Raw genomic sequence first — 20199 nt, forward strand, 5'->3', positions numbered from 1 at the left:
AAATTGCAATAATTGAGGGAAACATGAATTCTGCTCTCTACCAGAAAATCCTAAAGGAGAATGTCCGGTCTTCAGTCTGTGAGTAGAAACTCAAGCGTATCTGGATTATGCAGCAAGACAATGATCAAAAGCATAGGAGTAAGTCCACCTCTAAATGGCTCAAAAAAAAGCTAAATTAATGTTTTGGAGTGGCCTAATCGATGTTCAGACCCTCCAATGTGGCTGAACTAAAGCAGTTCTGCAAAGAAGAGTGGGCCAAAATTCCACCGCAGTGCTGTGAAAGTCTGATCTCCAGATATCGGAAGATTTTGGTTGCAGTTATTGCTGCTAAAGGTGGCACAACCAGAATTTAAGTTGAAGGGGGCAATTAGTTTTTCACAGGGGTGATAGGTGTTGGATAACCTTTCTTCCAGGTTCTCCACAACCCTGTAGGATAAGCGGTGTAGAAAATGTATGGATGAAATATTTGATTGTTGTCCTTATAGGATACACACTTTGTCTGCTGTAGCATGTGCACAAAGTGAACAGCTATGGTTTGCCAAGGATGGAGTTGAAGAACTCGAGTGTCCTGCACAGAGCCCTGACCTCAACAACCCCCCTCGACACAGACCACATCCCAGGCGTCCTCAACCAACACCAGTGCCTGACCTCCCTTATGTATGAATGAGCACAAATCCCCACAGCCATGCTCCAAAACCTAGCACCATCTAGAGCCTCCCCCAAAGACTGGAGCATATTATAACAGTAAAGGAAGGACAAATCATTGTGATGGTCAGTGATTCACAAACTATTGTCCATATAGCCTAGTGTATGTTAAAATGCACACTACATTTCTGTCTTATTTGCCAGTGTGAACACAGGCTTGTGTAGATTTAGATATAAAGTGCTACACACTTTTATAATGATAAAATCATTATTATAATCACTTTTACAGATTACATGTTGTTTTATTTTGCTGTTCAGTGGGGCTTTAATGGAATTTTGCCAGCATCGCCTGGCTGAACTATACACCTCCGCTGCTGTGCCAAGCACGTGACGCCTAAGTGTTAGCATCCCGTTAGCGATGTGTGCTAAGCTAAGCGCTGTAGTTAGTCAGATTAGCAGATTGGTGCAAACATGACATCGTTTGTTTACTCTACGGTCTCGCAGCCTGCCTCGTTTTCGTCTGGACAGCACGATGTAAACAGTCAGTTTAAACGTGCGAGCCGTTACATAACAACTGTCAGACCCGGAACTGGCTGCGCGTTGGCGCAACGGAGGCGTGGCTAGTTCTCTTTCCTCTGTCGCCATTGGTCGTGCTCTACGGTAGAGGGCGTGGCTACGCGGTTCATTCACAAATCTCTGGGGCTGCAGCTCGAGTACACGTGTAAAGATAAACGCAGTGTTGCCAGATTGGGGATAAAGAGGCCACAATTATTTTTTTTTAAACGGTCCACAAAGGTAGATATGATTTATTCCAAATATTAGATTATCCATATTATTTTAGGGATTATATGTGTCAGTTGTGTAGTTCATTTAGATATAAGTCAAATGTATGATTAACCAGGTGTCAGATGAACCAATCTGGCTACAGTGATCATAAGTAAATTGTGTGTAAAGTAAATAAAACTTTATTTTGGTATTGGAATGGAGTGTGTGTGTGTGTGTGTGTGTGTGTGTGTGTGAGAGAGAGAGAGAGAGAGAGAGAGAGAGAGAGAGAGACTGAGTGAAAGCGGGATAAAGCTACTCAATATGACTTCCTACATAATGAATAATTTGCAACGTGATCTGCGTCCAGGTGACATGGGCTGAATCCCAAATCCCACGTTCCCTAAACACATGCACTATATAGGGTATAAAATGTCTGATACACTGATAGTGTCGCTTTTTAGGATTCTGCCATCCAGTCCAATGCTTTTGCAGTTACAGTAATATTATAAGGAAACACATATGACATATCTACTGTTAGAAGGTTTTATTCCTTGGTACTCACTTGTTTAGTGCATATGACATATTGTATAACTCATCTTCATTAAACCTACTGAGAATGAAGCTGTTATTAGGGAAGGTGTGGCAAAAAAATGACTGTCTTGTACTTCTTTGAGCTTTGTAATATGTAAAAGGATTCCTATACTTGTAAAAAGCATATAATTTTAAGGATACCATATGGAAAAAGCGTGTTAACATTGCCTCAGACATGACAAATGCATGCTTACTTAGTTATCTATCTATCTATCATCTATCTATCTATAGTTATCCATATATATATATATATATATATATATATATATATATATATATATATATATATATATATATATATATATATATATATATATATATATATATATATATATATACAGGCCATATAATTTGTCTATCTATCTAGTTATCTATCTATCTATCCAGCTGGCTAGATTTCTGTACAATTAACTTCGCAAAAAAATTGTTTTTTACCAAATAATTTAATAAAAGATAATTTAATTTAAAAAAAACAAAACAAAAAAACGCTTTTGCTCCATACAAGCAGATCCCAAAAGATTCTAAACCTTTCTATGCAGGATACAATACAACAGCTTGCAGTGTATACAGTCATTTGCGACACCAGGCGTGTGGGCTCTCAGCACACGTCAAACACGTGTGGGCGTGGTCAAAACGTGGTGTTGGGGCGCACCGGCCAATCCCAGGCGAGCTGCTCGATTACTGGCTAGCAGTTCCAGCAATGTGAGGCGTTTGCATCCGGAGAGCGGGCGGTGATTGGTCGCGCGTGGCTGGGACTAAATTCGGCACGTGTATCCGAGCACATGCTGACGTTGAGAGAAAAGAAAAAGGAGAGAGAGAGAGAGGGAGGGCGTGAGCGAGCGAGCTGGAGGAAACACGAGTTATAATCCCGCTGGCTGAGCCTCAAAGCCTGAACGGACTTGTTGGGTTTGCGGCGAGAATAGTGCAGTATTTTACTCCTGAGATTAATTAACGAATATCGCCGTTCTCACAGAATAGAAAGACGATCACACGGCGCGCGTGAGAGATAAACAGTCATGTGAGTAACAGCCGCTTTTGTCCTCTGTTTGTTTTAAAGTGACTCCATTACATTTAACGTGCGCTCTTTTATTTATTTATTTATTTATTTATTTGACATGTATACGTGTGGACGAATTTGCTCTTTCTATTGCAGTGCAGTGTCAACATGGACCGGTTGAGCTGTTAAACCGTTTCTTTTTTTCCCCCCCTTCCTGCCGAATCGGCTTTACTTTTCTTCTTCCGCTCACAGGGAATCTTTCAGACAACTTCCGGTGTTATGGGATCTGTTTAGCAGTGCAACTTTGTTTCCCGTTCCTGTTCTGTTACATTGAGAGCTGTCCACGCCATATCCTGTTTCCTAACGAAGGAAAAGTGAACGCGTTACTACACTGTTGTGTTGCATTGTATCAGGGGGACACAATTGGAGGTGACACAACAACAGCAGTAGTTATTGTGTTGGACTAAGCAAAGTGAAATAGTATTTTATGATGGTGCCATGTGACACCATAAGATTTGACACTGAGACACTAAGATGTTTGCGTGTCTACTGGCATGTATATATTTCAATGTTGGTTTATTTCTCTGCGTGTCCATACCAATACCCAAGCTCCTCAGTATCGAGAATCTGAGACTCGCATCCTCCGAGGAACCAAGCGTTAGACCCGAGCCGAGCAGATTTCATATCTGAGCTATTAAGTAGACAAGTAGATTGACTAACCAGAGAAAGCGGATACACTCGACTTCCTCCTGACTTTTAATGCGTATACACGCTACGTATTCAAAATCCGAACGCCTGCTGCACCACGCACATTGGCCGAGGCGTAATACATCTGACTGTAGAATGATCGTTGCCGTGTCGAGTCATTAACGTGCACCTGTTATGCTCTTTACCAGGTATTCCCTTTCATGTAGCGTGCTATAGAGCCGTTCACGAACGAAAAAAAAACGTCGGCGAGGTTTCGAAAATCAAAGCGTACGACAAACTGGAGTTATCGACTCCCAAAAGAAGGAACCGATTCTGAACAGCTGAAACGAGTCATTAGTAATTCCAGACTTACTTCCTGTACTAACCTACGTAGGTTTGTAACAAACAAACAAACCCCCGCCTCTGGTCTTCATCGACTGCTTGCGAACAGACGGAGCTGAAACTTGTTACGGTAGTGGGTGTTTCCTTTTCGGCACACGCTGACAGCCGTAGACCAATCACGACAGACTCGGATGTCTGACCAATCGGAGAAGAGTATGCTGTCTGAAAGGAGGCGTTTAGAATGAATGAATCCTTAGGAACGGATCATTAAATGCTGTAATTTAAATTATGAGTACGGTAAAGGTTTTTTTTTGACCTCGGATGCATGCAAATCGATTGCGCAAGACCTTTTTAAAGCAAAATTTAGCATAGCATTGCTGAAATGCTAGTCAGGGTATAGGCATGTGATAGATGGACTATACCAGTGGTTCCTGGAGATCTACCTTCCTGAAGACTTCAGCTCCAACTATAATTATGCCCACCTGACCATCCGATCATCGTCTTAAGAAGTTCTTGATCAACTGAAACATCCGAGTTAGATTTTGGTTGGAGATAAAACCTGCAGGAAGGTAGATCTCCCGGAACAGGCTCGGTGACCACTGGACTAGACCGGTGAAGGGTGAAGACCGGATATAATTGGCCGTAGGTCCTGATACCAAACTTCTTATTTGGGGGTGGTCTCTCTGCTACTCTGGAGTTTCTGCAGGAAAAGGGCCTCTGGTTTTATCTAGTGGTCAAGACAGTCACCTTTGTGAGATTTCAAGTCTCAGGAAAGGAAGCTGAAATGTTCTCAGACTTCCGTGCAAGCCATGGATAATCGAAGCTACGGATTGTCAATAACAAACGCTTTGCTCAAGCTTATAAGCATCCGTTGTACCAGAGTGCCTTGGGCCAAAGGTTGATCTATCGATTCTGTGATGATCAGAATTGAGCCTGTTGGATTTCTCGTACAGACCGCCATCCATATTTACCTGGTATACCGGAGAGAACCTTTTGGGAATTCCCATGTCCAAAAGGATTTTTTCCCTTGTACTGGTTGCGCTCAGGGGTATTCCGTCTGAATTGTCCATGTTCAAGTCTTCAATCGGAGACGCCGCTGCAAGAAGCTGAGGTCAGAAGGTTTTCTTCTCCTTGGGTGTGCTGGTGGTTTGCAAAGGTAGCAGTGCTGATGGGGAGCTCTCCTGATTCAGCTGACGGGTATAGGAGAGCCAGAAGGGCTGAAAGCAAAAGAAAGGGGCTGGGTGTGAATGCAACCCAGAGGTGACATCCACGATTCCTCAGACCTTTTAGAGAGGACCTTATTTGTGTGAGCAATTGACACTAATTTACTGAGAAATAGAATGACTTGTTGATTTGATGTTTTTTAAAAAAAATTTTTATCCAACACCTACTGACGCAATACGAGACAGAAGGTTTAACACGTTAGCATAGGAACATAGCAGAATGTCTGGAATCTGAAGCGATTCAAGAAATGAAGGGACCGTTGGTCGGTTCCTTTTATTCCTAGCCGGTTGCGTTGATTTCTTTTACGGTACGTGATCACATTTACCCGTGCGACCCGCCACAAAGCCTGAACAGAAGTATGTATACCCGTCATATTTAGGGTTTTCGGTGTCAGACGGGCTTGGCTTGATTTCCACATCATGTGCGCTCATTCCATACATCGCGAGAAACTGGCATTCCACTTGCACTGACCGAGCTGGTTCTTGTTTTGTAGTCACATTTGAGCCACAGACACAGTGTAATTTGGCCTTATGAGACAACGAAGAGAGTGCAAATCAGGGTGGGGGATGGGAGTAGACCGTGTGTGCGTGTTTGCACGTGCGTGTATGTGCATGCGCGCATGTGTGTTTGTGCCGGAGGGCTCTAGAGCCCCTTCACTGCACTTCACACACACACACGCACACGCGCTTCCATTTCTCAGAGAGGTTCAGCCATGGTGCAGTACTCCCTTTGAACCGACGCTGAATGCATCCTGCAGCTGTTAATATACATATCTCTTTTTTTTTTTTATTATTTACTGGTTGTGTGTAGTGTGAGGTTATTTTCTTACTTGTTTTTTTTTTTTTCTAGTAAATGACCTTAAGTGATTAAATTATTATTGTTATTATTGTGTTTTCAAATCCTGTCTCTCTCTCTCTCCACATCCCACAGCCATGCAGTCAGTAGAAAGCACGTCCTCTCGGGTGTCGCCCGATTGTCTAAACTTTGCCGACGACGACTCTGAGGTCTTCCTGTCAGAGGATGAGAGGTCCGAAGTCACCGGAGGTCACAGTAGATCAGCCTTGTCCTCCTCTTCCTCGGGACTGGGCTGGAGCAGCACAGAGAGCGAGCGAGAGAAGGAGAACAAGACGGTCGGAGGCACGCAGGGAGACCTGCAGTTTGCCCAGAAAGTGAGGATGTATAACTTTTTTTTTTTTTTTTTAATTTATATTATTATCCGTTCAATTCAGTTATTTGTTTATATAAAATGTATATGCGAGAGAGAGAGAGAGAGCACTTTTAACAATGGACATTATCATGAGGCAGCTTTACAGAAATTTGTATATAGATTTAGATCCCTAATGAGCAAGCCAGAGGTGACCAGTGGCAAGGAGAAACTCCCTGAGCAGACATGAGGAAGAAACCTTGAGAGGAACCAGACTCAAAAGGGAACCCATCCTGTTCCGGGTGAAAGTGTGTCTTATGAGAACGTTCCTCTTCCACAGCTGTGTGATCTAAAGTCAAACAGTACCGAGTGAGTTTAAAAGGTACTTCAGTATGAGCATCAGGGTCTTACATCTGTATTATCCAAGTGACGTTATTCACTGGGTAATGAATGACACTAGGTGTGTAAGTGCGATCTTTAGGCTATCACACTTGGACACCGTTCCCAGAAGTCATTAGAGTACGATCCAGGGTAGTCTCATGACAGTCTTTAGGCTATCCATGTATCAGCGAGTGATTCAGGTGAAGGAAGCTCCAAGCAGAAGTAGATCAGGGTGGATGAGGCAGCGTCACTGGCATCTCATCAGGCAGCAGGAGTGATGTTTATCTCAACAGAGAGAGGTTGAAAGAGTGAGACTATGTTATTAGGTATGGTCTTTTCCTACAGTGGTTACGCTCAAAGCACAAGAAGGCAAGACTAGCAATGAAAAAACATGCACGAGTGTGCACACCCTTTAATAATAGGGCCTGTGACTGTTCTCAGAATGAACCACTCGCATTCAAACGTTTCCTGACATCATCATCTTGATTTCATCCAACCGCCGATGCCACGGTCCTTAAAGAGCTTCAAAAGCACGCACCCGATCTCACTGTCAAAAGGCGTCAACCGAGCGGGTATAAAAGAATGTACGAAACGTTAGCTGTACCCTTGAACAGCGTGAAGGCCATCATCAACATGTGGAGAAAACCGGGCGCCATCACGGCGTTACCAAGAACGGATAAGATGAAAACTTATCAGTGATGGCCTCCGAAAGAGATGTACGGTGACGTTAAAGGAGCTGCAGGAATAAGTGGCAAGTACTGATCACTCCCCTTGTGCTCTTCACATGTCCGGGGCTTATAAGGTAGGGTGGCTAGATGGTATCCCGCTCTCAGCACAGTAGAACATTTGGGGCATAATTATAAAAGAGATGTTTGGTGCGAAAACAACACGGCTCATCAACCAAAGATCACAGTACATACCGTGCAGCATGAAGCTGTCGGGCTGCTTCTGCTCAGCTGGGACCGGGGCTTCAGTCACGCTAGATGGAGTCATGAGTCGCAGTCAACAAAGCAATGACTTCCGAAGACGATCGGTGTTTTGGAATTTGCAGTCAGAGTGCAGATCTAAATCCTAAAGAAAACCCATGGAATGACTTGAAGGCTGTGCACAGGAGATTCCCTCACAGCTGGGCACACTGAGTATACAGTCATACGTGTATGTTTATTATTTATTTAGTTAGTTATTTAAATGAGGAAAAACTCTTATTTTAAAAATGTAAGGTTTACCACTTACAGTTGTCCTTCACCATTGGCTGCAGACTCTACAACCCCCCACTTTCCACAATCAATACAGTCTTGGTGGATGAAACGAAATCTCAGTCATGTATTTCCAGAATACGCTGCTTTACTCTGGAGCACTGATGGAAAAAAGCGTCATGATTTCTGTTTGTTCGATATCGGGTATCATAGGTTAGATTTCTTACTGTTTTAAACCCAGTATGATGGCTAGTTTTGTATGTCTGCCCTTAATGCATGTAACTCTCTCTCTCTCTCTCTCTCTCTCTCTCTGTCTCTCTCTCTCTCTGTCTCTGTCTCTCAGTGTATGGAGCTTCAGGGTTTCGTCCGGCCGCTTCTGGAACTTTTGAACGGGCTGAAGAAAGGACGATTTGATAAAGGTGACTTGTGCGCGTGTGTAAAGTTTCCCGGGCTGTGTTTCCGTCTTTGCTTCGAAAACTGGAAAAACTAGAAAACCAGCGAAAAGTCCACGACTTGGCAGAGATGCAAACCGAGCTGTTTACATGCAGACTAATGGGAGAAAATAAGGCTAATGATGAGGGACAGGTGCAGGTCACAGGGTGTGTTCGGATGACACCGGGTGTTCTGACACCACGAGCACCGCTTGTCTGTTTAAGACCTGTTGCTCACAGGTTTTCAGATGCAGCTCCTTCCAGATCCAATCGCTGACTAATTTCAACCAAACCACCTAAAAGGTTAGAAGAGTACCAGTACTGGGGGGGGAAAAAAAGTATTTAGATTTGAAAGTACTTAACGTTCTTATTTCACCATCTAGGGATTAATAAAATACTCTCTCATCTTAAACCACTATCGTACCTTAATTAAGAAAATTTTAACCAGGGGTGTTGATGAACCTTCTTCTGAAGTTATTATTGGCCTGTTCTGTAACCCTGGAGAAATCATAGAAACTACGTACTCTTTCTATGTTGATAGCATTATGATGCTTTCACACTTTTTTTTATTTTATTCCTTATAAAAATGCACTGGAGGACATAATGTGCTGAGAAAAATTGTTAGTTGTACACTGTAAACATTAGAGCAGCCTAGCTAATATCAGCTAGATAGATTGTACTAGATAGATTGTATCAATCTTTTTTTTTTTTTTCTTTTCTTTTGCGCAATTGCAGAAGTTCCCAACTGCACAGCTGGTGATATAACGCCTCTCGCTACTCTTCTTAAACCTGCAGTGTTTTATTGCGATATTTCCGAGTAGAAAGTTCGCAGTTGGGGGGGGGGGGGGGGGGGGGGTTTCAACATTGCACAAGCCTTCACAACCATTATACGCCACGATATCACCATAGATCTCATCAGGAAGAGGACGATGCATCTCTATGAAGGATTCAGTTGACATTCAGTCGGTCGAATTCCATTCGATACAATATTTATGCACATCATTGGACCGTCCCACTTTTAATTCGAATCCTGTTAGTAGCCTAGTTAATTGGAATTCGGGGACAAGCATAATATGGCTAGCTAATGACTGAGTTGCGCAGCCTTGACCCTACATTTGGCTGCTGTGAGCGTTCAGCCTTCACCGGACCCCGTGCAGCATTGGAACACAGAGTTCAGCAGGTAACGCAGGAAATGAGTCGCATGTAAACAACTCTCTTTCGTACTGTAACCTGAACTCAAGTTTATTAATAGTCTTTTTGCCATTCATGTGTTGAGTGGTGCAGTCTCGGGATACGGCTGAGGTCTGTAATTAGCCGTGTGTGTGCTTGAGCGGTTGAGCGTGAGTGAGCTGACAGGATTCCTTCTGCTGAGATCTCTCTGGACTGAGCCTCGGTTAGAACTGCGCTAAAATAAAAATTCGCTAATTCCACGTTTGATGTTTACTCGACGACAAATTGGGTTTCAACCAGTTATTATTATCGGGTTGTGAACAGTGATGCGGTAGGAATGTAATCGAAACCCTTTTTAATTCGAGCGCCGATCAATTTGGGCGTATCATAATTCTGACGGTTCTGTTAAAGAGAGTACATAAGAGTAGAGACTGTAAACTATCAAATTCAAAGATTTATTAGAGCGAAGTTTGACTTGATGTGCCCATAAACCAAAAATGTTAAGACGTAGTACTTGCAATGAGGGAACCAAGTCATGTGGGGTGGGGGTGGGGGTGGGGGGGGGGGGGAATAAGTACACCCCATGGAAATTGTTGGCGCTTTTTTAATGTATTTGGACAAGAAAACATTTGATCATCTTTGAAACAGTGCCTATTAATAAAGTTGATGTACTTGAACAAAACCGCAAGGAAAACGAGCTTTTTTTCCAATCATTTATCCAACAGAAATATCAATAGATGTGAGATTCTTCTGTGGAAAAACTAAGTACACCCTTGGCCTCGGAAGCGACGGTAGTATTTCCCCCTTTAGGAGAAATAACTTCTTGTAGGTGTTTTGCATAACTGTCCACCAGGCTTGTGGGGGATTTTTGACCGCTCTTTCAGTTACAAGATGATAATGAGTCTTTATTTGTCACGTATACATATGCACAGTGAAAATTCTTTTCTTCGCATACCCCCAACAAGCTGAGGTCAGAGCGCAGGGTCTTTGAGGGCTTTCTTGCCCGTTTCAAATCCCCCCCACAACATTTCAATGGGATTCAAATCCGGGGTTTGACTAGACCGTTCCGTAACCCCCCGTTTTCTTCTTCGAGCCATTCCTCGGTGGATTTGCTGGTGTGCTTAGGATCACTATTCAGTTGAAAGGTCCACTTTCGGACAGATTGTTATCTTCAAGCAGGCTTTGATACGATGCGGAATTCATAGTTGAAATCAATGAATGCAAGCTGTCCAGTCCCTGAGGCAGCGAAGCAACCCCAAACCATAACATTTCCACCACCGTGCTTCAGTTGGTATGAGGTGCTTCTCCTGACGCTTCTCCTGTGCTAAAAGTGCATCTGTGCTAAAAGTGTCTGCTGTTACTGTGGCCAAACAACTCTATCTTTGATTCGTCTGTCCAGAGCACACTATTCCTAAGGGCCTGGTCTTTGCCTATATGCTCATCAGCAAACTGTAGTCTTGCAAAGGCTTTTTCCTGGCACGCCTCCCGTGCAGGCCAATTCTGTGCAATCTCTTTCTGATTGTAGACACATGCACTTTGACAGCAATAGTTGCAAGACTTACTAGCAGATCCTGTGATGAAATTTTGGGGCTCTCTGAGACTCGGCCAGTCCTGGACAAATTGGCACATCTGCGCCATTTATAGATGATTTTCCTTACAGTGGAATGATGTATTTATAAATAATTTGGAGATCTTTTTACATCCCTTGCCAGACTCATAGGCATCCACAGGCTTTTTTTCTGAAGGTCTGACGGAGCTCTTTAGATCTCGGCATGATGACACCACTCCCCTCAATAACAAAGGGAACGCCAGACACTAGATATGAGAGGGGTATACATAAGAACGGTTCCAACCGCACTCCCTAAGCAGGTTCTAATCACTGGCACCCCAGCTTCAATCATTATAATCTGCTCTTCTGCCATAAAACTATACATCCTTAATACCCTTCACCTGCTCAATCTCCATCTCTTCCAAACAATTGGACTTTTTGTAGAGTACTCCGTTTGTTTGATTAGCTTGATGACTTATTACGAAAAAAATGTGTGAAAACTCAGAATGGCTCAAAAGAATTAAGCATGAGCCAGCTTATACTGAGTTATACTGAGTATACTGCCAGGGATCGATCGACTCAAAGCTTGATGACGAGACCTGCTATTTATTCGTGACTGTGGGAAAACGCACTGTATGGCCAAAAGTTTGTGGACACCTGAACATCACACCCCTCTGTGGTTCTTTCCCAAACTGTTGCCACAGAGTTGGAAGCACACAGTTGTATAGAAGGTTATTGTATGCGTCTCCTTACTGGAACTATGAGGCGCGAACCTGTTCGAGCATGACGATGCACTTGTGCACAAAGTCAGCACCATGAAGACATGGTTTGCCAAAGTCGGTGTGGAAGAACTCGAGTGTCCTGAACAGACCCCTGACCTCAACCCCGCTGAAGACCTTTGGGATGTTCTGAAGGCCGACCGCATCCCAGACATCAGTGCCTGACCTCATTAATGCTCTTGTGACTGGACGGGTGAATCCCCACAGCCACGCCCCTAATTCTAACGCAGAGCTTTCCCAGAAGAGCGGAGGTTATCGCAGTAGCAAATGGGCGACCGAATCTGGAATGGCATGTTCAACAAGAACACATGGGTGTAATGGTCAGGTGTCCGTAAACTTTTGGCTGTAGTGTGTTTTGTTGACGTCTTTGTCCAGAAAGAAGTGGTCTGAACGTGTAATAACCATATTTAACACCGTGTAAGTGTTCAGGTTTATTGTCTTGGTGTGAAAACACTGCTTAAGATCGCCCGAAGAGATGTAGAGTAAAAGCCTCATGTCGGTTATTTCTGTCTTGTACGAGGCATTACTGTTGAATAATATTATTTGCATCTGTCTTACTATCGCTCATATGTTTCTTTTGACAGGCCTAAGCAGTTTCCAGCAGAGTGTGGCCATGGACCGAATCCAGAGGATCGTAGGAGTGCTGCAGAAGCCACACATCGGGTAAGCTAACTAAACAGAATAAGGTCTACATATGCCAGAAGACCTTATTCAGTAGGGTCCTGGACACATTAATCATCAGCATTGCAGAAAAGACGCACAGCTGATAACGGTCACGTGACCCAGCACCTTTGGGAGATGTTCCCTGAAGTGCGGTTTTTGATGTGTAATGTTCCTAGTAAGAGCCCGGAGCTTTTGCAGCACAGTATGAGGGTGAAAGCGCAAATCTGCCCACGAAACTGCAGTCGGAAGGAAAAACTCAAATAATGTCAAATTTCCATCAAAGGTACATATCAGGGCCCTCTGGATGAAAGACTCCCAACGACAAGCGCTTGTACCCTCGAACGCACCGGACCTTATTACCTGAAAACCCAGATTAGATAATGTTTACTGCTGCACATAGTGTTACTCTCTTGGTTTTACGATCGCTTTTTTCTTCTTCCTCCCCCAGGGAGAAGTATTTGCCCACTCTGCTGCAGGTGGAGATGATGCTAAAGCTCTGGTTCCCTCAAGTGAGCCTTCAAGCTACAGGTACAAGTGCGTCAGGACAGCTTTCAGGACAGGGCCCACCCAGCGGCAGCACGCCTCCACACAAGCAGAAAGACCAACTGCACATTCCGGTTAAGGTCAGCACACACACACACACACACACAAGAGTTTCCGTTAGCAGGTGAATACCGGTTTTGACCGTTTAAAAATACAAAATGTCCGATAAAACCCGCAGTTTTGACTAAGCAGACGTACTTACGAGAAATACGAGCGCGCGTCTTTGTGCCGCTCATCTAAATAGTCAGAATCGTCCAAATGGGCTAATCAAGTAAATGCTCGAGATGAGTTTAAGGATTTTGTTAACACACACCCCTCCTCTCTCTCTCTCTCTCTTTCTCTCTCCAGAAGCGAAGGCTGAGTTGGTCAGACGCAGACTCTTCCCCTACTCCAACTCCTGTTCCATGTAAGTGCTTCCACATAAAAGGTCAGGAGAAAGAACAACAAAGCCAGGGTTTGTGCGTTAGCTCTGCGCCGGCGTCCCACAGCGTCGGCCAATCCGATAGCAGCGGCGAGGAAAAATCGAGACCCGTCGGCCTCCGTTGCGCCGAGCCAGGCCTGACCTGGGTCCACGTCGCCCCGATCCTTTCTCCACACAAGTCTTGTCCCTCCGTCCACGTGCGAGGAGGTGATGGCAAAGACATCGGAAATAGCCACTTTCTACTCGCAGCTCCTCCTCCCGCCAGCAGGAGCAGTCCAGCCATGCAGGACAGCTCCATCTCCTCGACTACACCCTGCTCCGAGCCAGCGACCTACCAAATCCAGCCAGAGATGGTGACTCCGACAGCGCGGCGGAGTCAGTCTCCTCCAATCACAGAGCAGCTTTCAAGCCTGTTACAAACTTAATGTGTCCGAAACACAACACAGACAGACTTGTTTGGAAACCTTTTTTATTTTATTTTATTTTATTCTTTTTTTTTTTTTTTTCTTTTTAAATGAATATTTTTATGAATATTTAGGCAGCTTAGCCTTTGCAATGTTGTGCTTTTGAAAAAGATCAAACAGCAGTGGAGGCACATAAATATCAGCAGCAGTGTGACTTGCTGATGCAGCAGATGAATGAGCGCGCGTGTGTGTGTGTGCGCGTGTCCATTTTTAGGAACTTGGCTGTAGGCATGTGTCGATATTAAGTTACCTCATAGCGATTGGCCGACGTTTCATCATGGTGGACGGAATCCTCAAAATATTCGATAACCATCGTTTTGTTATTTAGAAAAATAACAGTGCAGTAGCAGTGTTTTTTTTATTATTATTATTATTTTTATTTTATTTTTTTTATTTTTTTATTTGGCCTTCAGTAAGAAGATACACAGGACCATGCTTGTCCTGTCTGTAAAACGTCCTTGTTTCAGAAGGGAAATCGTTGGCGGGTATGACTACGACTGCACAAAGTTTCCAATGAATACAAAGAGTAGCACTATTCACATGTTTTCTTTTCACTCTAATGGCACACTGCTGTAGCATAGTTTAGTAACAAGAATGGAGCAGTTTCCCGAGCACGCAACGTTATCGAACGCTAACGCTAGCGTCGTTAGTGCTTGAAGACGTCAAAACTCATGTCGCCTTCAAACGCACCAGTTTTGCCTACTGGGTTCTCGAAAAGTTTTTCAGGATGTCCCTGTACGTTCTGGCAGGAGGGTGAAGAGTCCATGAGAGGGGTCGTGGCTTTGTGGATGCACTGGTGGTTGTATGAGGTGCCGTAGGGTCTTAATGAAATTGCTGGAAAAGTTCTTGCTGGTTCTGATAGAAAGGTTGTTGCATTCGGGGCTGTATTGCTGCTGATTGGTCAGACCGGTCCACCACCAAAAGGCCCTCGAGCATCAGAACTGGAGCACTGGAAGAAGGGGGCGTGGTCCGATGAATCGTGGACGTCGCTTACCTGGGGATGAGATGGCACCAGAATGCTCTATGGGAAGAAGGCAAGCCGGTGGAGGCGGTTTGATGCTCTGGGCAACATTCTGCTGGGGAATGTTGGGTCTTGTCGATGTTACTTTGGCACGTACCATCTACCTAAACATTGTTGAAGACTAAGTACACCTCTTCATGGCAACGAATGGCAGAGCAATTTGCAACAATTACAAGGTTTAATGTTCATTCGGGGTTGGCGGGTCCGAATTAGCATTCGGACAAGTCGGTAGAAAGCTAGGACCATGTTGAGCAGCAAGACCGCGTCATCATAAACGCACACAAAGTAGAACACGCCCTCGCTAAATTTTTATCTTGTTTTCCTCTTGCCATGAAAGGGGAAAAATAGTTTTGAATTTCCGTCCTTTCCTGTTCTGTTAAAAATTCAGATTAAAAAATAGGTCGGTGGAAATCCTACCGTTTCCGTCTGTATGTAAAAGAGACCCGGTTATCATCTACAGTAGACGTACTCCGACCTCGTAGTGATGGACCGGAGGTGTTTCTCCCTTTTTTGTTTTGTTTATTTTCGCCATTTATTGTACCAGTGATATTAATGTAGCGAAAAAGACATCACCTATACTGGACCCATGAGTCGGTCGAATAGGTTTGTGCAAATAAATAAATAAATAAATAGTTCAATATGCAAACCGTGAGGAAGGATTGTACAGTTTCAGGTAATGGCTAAAGGACAAGTCATCAAAACGCATGTGTAAGCTGGATTATTATTATGGTGGTGATGAAACTTTGCATTAGGTGAAAAGGGAGAAAAGAAAAGGGTCAGGCCAAGAGATGGGATATGAAGCAAATGTGCAAAAAGGATTAAGAGATGAGAAAAGATGAACAGAATACAGTAAAAGCTGCAGTTAGAGAGGAAGGAATTGAAGTGTCCTAATAAGTGAAGGAAGGAAGAGTCGTGGTGGTACAGAAAGGGATACGGCAAAGGTTAAAGTCATATGCTGCATTCAGTTAGAGGTTGTAATTCCCAATCTCCAACCGGGAAAATACAAAGAAAACGAGAATTCCTACTCGTGGAATCGGGATAGTCCTCTCAACTACAGGTTCCTCTGAGTTCAGGAAGTGACGACATAATCAATGGCTGTGCACAGCATCAGCAATAAACAAAGTAGCACTTCTGGCCTCTAAATGAATTGTGGTGTGTACGTGTGTCTCACTGTTTCGAGGTGGAAAAGATGCATCACTCATCACAGATGTCAAACATCACATCACAAATGTCCGCCATGCATGGTTTTTCCCACTTTGTAGCCCGAACGCACGGAGGTTGAAGATCATTCCGAGCTTAGACTTCCCACTTCAGAGCTAGCTCGAATACAACAATACGTCCCATTTTGAAGCAAAAGGCGTGCGCACATGATGTTTGTTTAAAAAAAAAAAAGTGCAATAAGTAGAGGTATAATACAGTTCAGGAAACCCAAGATCACTGGGGTGAAAGGTCAAGTCAGGGGAACCCGGATCTGGATTACTCAAAGCAGTGCTTCAGGTTCTCCTTCAGCCAGCAGAACAATAGCAAGTCTTCAGTAGTGTGGGATCTTGATTGTTGGTTTAGTGGAGAAGGCAAAACAACAACAACAACAACAACAACAACCCCAGACCATTTTAAAAATACCATTTGGGAAACGCTGGTATAAATGGGAGAGAAAAAAAATTGAGGACTGATCGTACTAGTCGATGTTCAAGCAAAGATGGAAGGGAAAATAGATCTGTATAAATGAGGCGACAGGGTAGAAGAAGAAAAGGAAATCCAAAAGCTTTGCGTTTTATAATATGATGCAAATAGTATTCTAAAAAAAAAAAAAACTACAAAAGAAACCTAGAAGAAGCATAAAACATGCAAAAAGCCAGTGTGTCCGAAATCCGTTCACGGGCGCTCCAGCCCACCTGTACCAGGTATTCGATGGTCTTGAATTTTTTTGGTTCAAGTGTGTTGGAACCTCCAATCATTTTTGTTTTCCCAAAGAATCCTATTCAGATGAAAGCCTCAGAAATGAAGCTGCAATAGGCAAAAAGAAAGTAAGGGTTGTACAGAGCTCAGGCTTTCCATCAGCTCTTCAAGGCCAACCCATATTCTTTATTTATTCATACGTTCATTAATGCTTTTTATTATTATTATTATTATTATTATTATTATTATTATATATAAAATGTTCGTTTGGTTATTTATTTATGTTGGCCCTGGCGTGAGGGGCGCTTCTTGTACAGATTTTTATTTTATTTTTATTTTTTTTGCAGAGGCTGACATTTTAGTGACATTAGTGTCTATCTTAATGGAAAGAAAGCAAGGGAAACCTGTGCCTTTTCATCAAAAGAGGATACGCGTGCGCAGTTTTTGATTGTGGTCTTTAGTGCGCCCGGGACATGCTTACTGCTGCACACATCTGCTTCAGATGTCCGAGTCCACTAGAGCTGTTTCTTGATCTCCTAACTTATTTCTCAAATAAGACTCTTATTATTCTTCACTGACGTAATACAGACAGAAATGGCAACACGATGTTTAGACGAGACCGAGGGTCTCGATTTTTCTTTCTTTCTTCCCCCAAATTTTGAATCCCTTTCACCGAGCCTGTCCTCGCGTCCAGTTAGGTCTGTGTCGATTATCATTATTCCTTGTCTGCATAACTGATAAGCAGCACAGGGCTAGTTGGAAGACGTTTTTTAAATTTTTTTTCATTTAAGCGACGATATACTCAGATATTTCTGAGGCGTATAAGCTTACGGATACGCCTTTTTAGTTTTCTGGGTTTCGCCGTGTTGAATTCTTAAACGTTCTCGAATGACTGATTGGAGCGCTTGAATCGTCTGTGGGATAAAAGCGGTTCTTGATGGTGGACTCCGACTTCACAGCATTGTATTGGTTTGAATGACGCAGAACTCGATGTACTGCTACAGTCTTTGGGGGGGGGGCGATTTGTAACGCTCCTTAATGCAATCTGTCTCGTCTGCTCTTGAACCCCCACCACCACCACCCCCCAAACACGTCATGGTTTTGTAACTAATGATTGCACTTATCTTTGTGTTTCTCTTCTCCACAGTCCTACTAACTTTTTGTCCCGTCTATCTGTTATCTCTGTTTTTATTTTTATTGTTCTTTCTACTTTTTTCAGTCTTTTAATAAACGAACCGTTTTGGAGAAAACGTTCTCTGACGTACATTTGTGTGATTTATTTATTTATTTTTTTCTTTCTGAGTGTGCGTTTCTGCGAAATCTCTCTTAAACACCAGGCTCACGGGGACCAAAGGCGAGAGTTTCGCTTCGGATAAGGATCGTGCGTTGAAACGTATAGAGGAAGGATTGGAGAGGAGCTCTGATAAGTACATTTTTCTGCACAACCGATACAAAAAAAAAAAAAAACACGTCCGATTCTCTTCGGTCTTTATTTCTTCCGCGGAATCCCACGTTCACTTGGCAGGTGGATTTGATCTAACGTGGATCATCAGGGTTTGAACTCGGTTTGTACGTTGAATCCATGCCAGCTCGAGTGCACGCTTTCATTAACTCAAAGTCCTACGAATGTATTTGCTAATGTAATGTGAGGGTGCTCGAGCCGCCACTACAACCGCCCCAGTTCACTTGATGAATTGGCTCCTCGTGGACTCGACCGACTGGAAGTTCGTTCAATGAATATATCCTGTCCTCCAATTGGACCTCTGCTGTTTTCACTTTCTCTTCTGCCCTCCAGCTAGGCCTCGTTTTATCAATCTTTTAGTAGAGGTGTGCGTCAATGTTCGCAAAAGCCACAACGAACTTGCCAGATTTAAATTTTGGAAAGTGATTTTCTTTGTAATCGTGTTCGACTGTGCGTTCGACTTTCACTGTTCGTTGAAAGTCCGGGAGTTCTGAAGCCTGCGTCAGGACACGTATCCACACACAGATCAACCTGCATCACGGGGTTCTTCAAATCCGCGGAGTTTAGCTCCGACCTCTAAACTCACCTGCCTGTAATTTTTCTAGTAATCCCGAAGACCTTGGTTAGCTTGTTTTAGGTGTGTATGATCATGATTATGATTATGATTAGGGTCGGAGCTAATCTCTGCACGACACTGTGGACCGGATTTGGAGAACCCTGATCTATCAGGTGTACAGTTGGTATGCGTGAATAGATTCTATCCGAATGACTGGAATAACAATGTTCAGTCGGGTGATTTTGCCAACGAACGGCGTCATAAACGGAGCTTGTGGATTATTAGAAAATTACAGACGGGAGGTTTGCTGTTGGAGCTATACTCTGCAGATTTGAAGAACCATGTGCTGAGTCATGCGTCGCTGTTACCAATATCAAAAGGAGTAACATTTTAGACCTCGTTTTCAAGCATAAACCTTTTGTATGTCAATCAGAAAATATAATTACTGTAGAATACTGCTCGTTTGTTATGATCTGCTTATATTACATCTGTTAATTTCTCAAAGTGCATGAATAAAGCAGGCTTTTCACAGAGTTATACTAGCCTCGGCTCTGCAACAAGTGGGATCTCGAACTCAATTTTTTTACAGCGGAATGCTACTATAGAGGTATTATTTCTGTGAGAATTTCCGGTGCGTATCTGGTCCCCCACCAGAGCTATTCAAACCGAAAGCGAGCGAAATCGAACCCTTCCATGCGTAAATCAATCATATTTATAGATCGATCGCTTCGTATAGCAGAGGCAGTGAGGTTTCTGTAAACATCCGTTTATCCAATATTTGTCGTGGGCCGTGACACATGGATGGCCCTTGTAATTAAACCGAATAAAATAAAAATGGTGGTTTTGCAATGCCAATACATATAGGTAATACATTACTCAAAAATACATTTTAATTACAAACGGTCGAGCGACCTGTATGGAATGACGCGCTTGGAAAATAAGGCAGAGAGCACTATATCATTATGCTGCCCTGTTGTGCTGCTTGAACAGGAAACGATTGGAAGCAGATGCTAGCCCCACCCTTCCAGGTTGGTAGATGTCATGTTGGACTTGCGCCCCATTGTTCTTTTTCCTTGTGATCTCAGTGAAGGATGCGGGACTATGGCTGGTCGACATGGGAGATACAGCTCATTCGTCTTTGCAACTGACGAAGGAAATTCCATCAGAAGGAAACGGTGAAGTCAGAACGTCCCCTCTGGTGCTCCGTCTCCGTTTTCATGGCGATGAATCCTATTTGAGGAATACTAACTTATATGTCTACTAAACCCA

General features: G+C 43.5%; 1 protein-coding gene across 1 annotated transcript; it reads left to right on the forward strand.

Moving 5' to 3' along the window:
• Nucleotides 1-2790: 2790 nt before the first annotated feature.
• ciarta (circadian associated repressor of transcription a) lies at nucleotides 2791-18166 on the forward strand. Its single transcript, XM_047153313.2, has 6 exons — nucleotides 2791-3019; nucleotides 6182-6420; nucleotides 8316-8391; nucleotides 12486-12564; nucleotides 13013-13187; nucleotides 13456-18166. The coding sequence occupies exons 2-6, from the start codon at nucleotides 6184-6186 to the stop codon at nucleotides 13951-13953; spliced, it is 1065 nt and encodes a 354-aa protein (XP_047009269.1). The 5' UTR covers nucleotides 2791-3019; nucleotides 6182-6183; the 3' UTR covers nucleotides 13954-18166.
• The last annotated feature ends 2033 nt before the right edge of the window (nucleotides 18167-20199 follow it).

Source organism: Ictalurus punctatus, chromosome 1, assembly GCF_001660625.3.
Source record: "Ictalurus punctatus breed USDA103 chromosome 1, Coco_2.0, whole genome shotgun sequence".
Taxonomy (NCBI): Eukaryota; Metazoa; Chordata; class Actinopteri; order Siluriformes; family Ictaluridae; genus Ictalurus; species Ictalurus punctatus.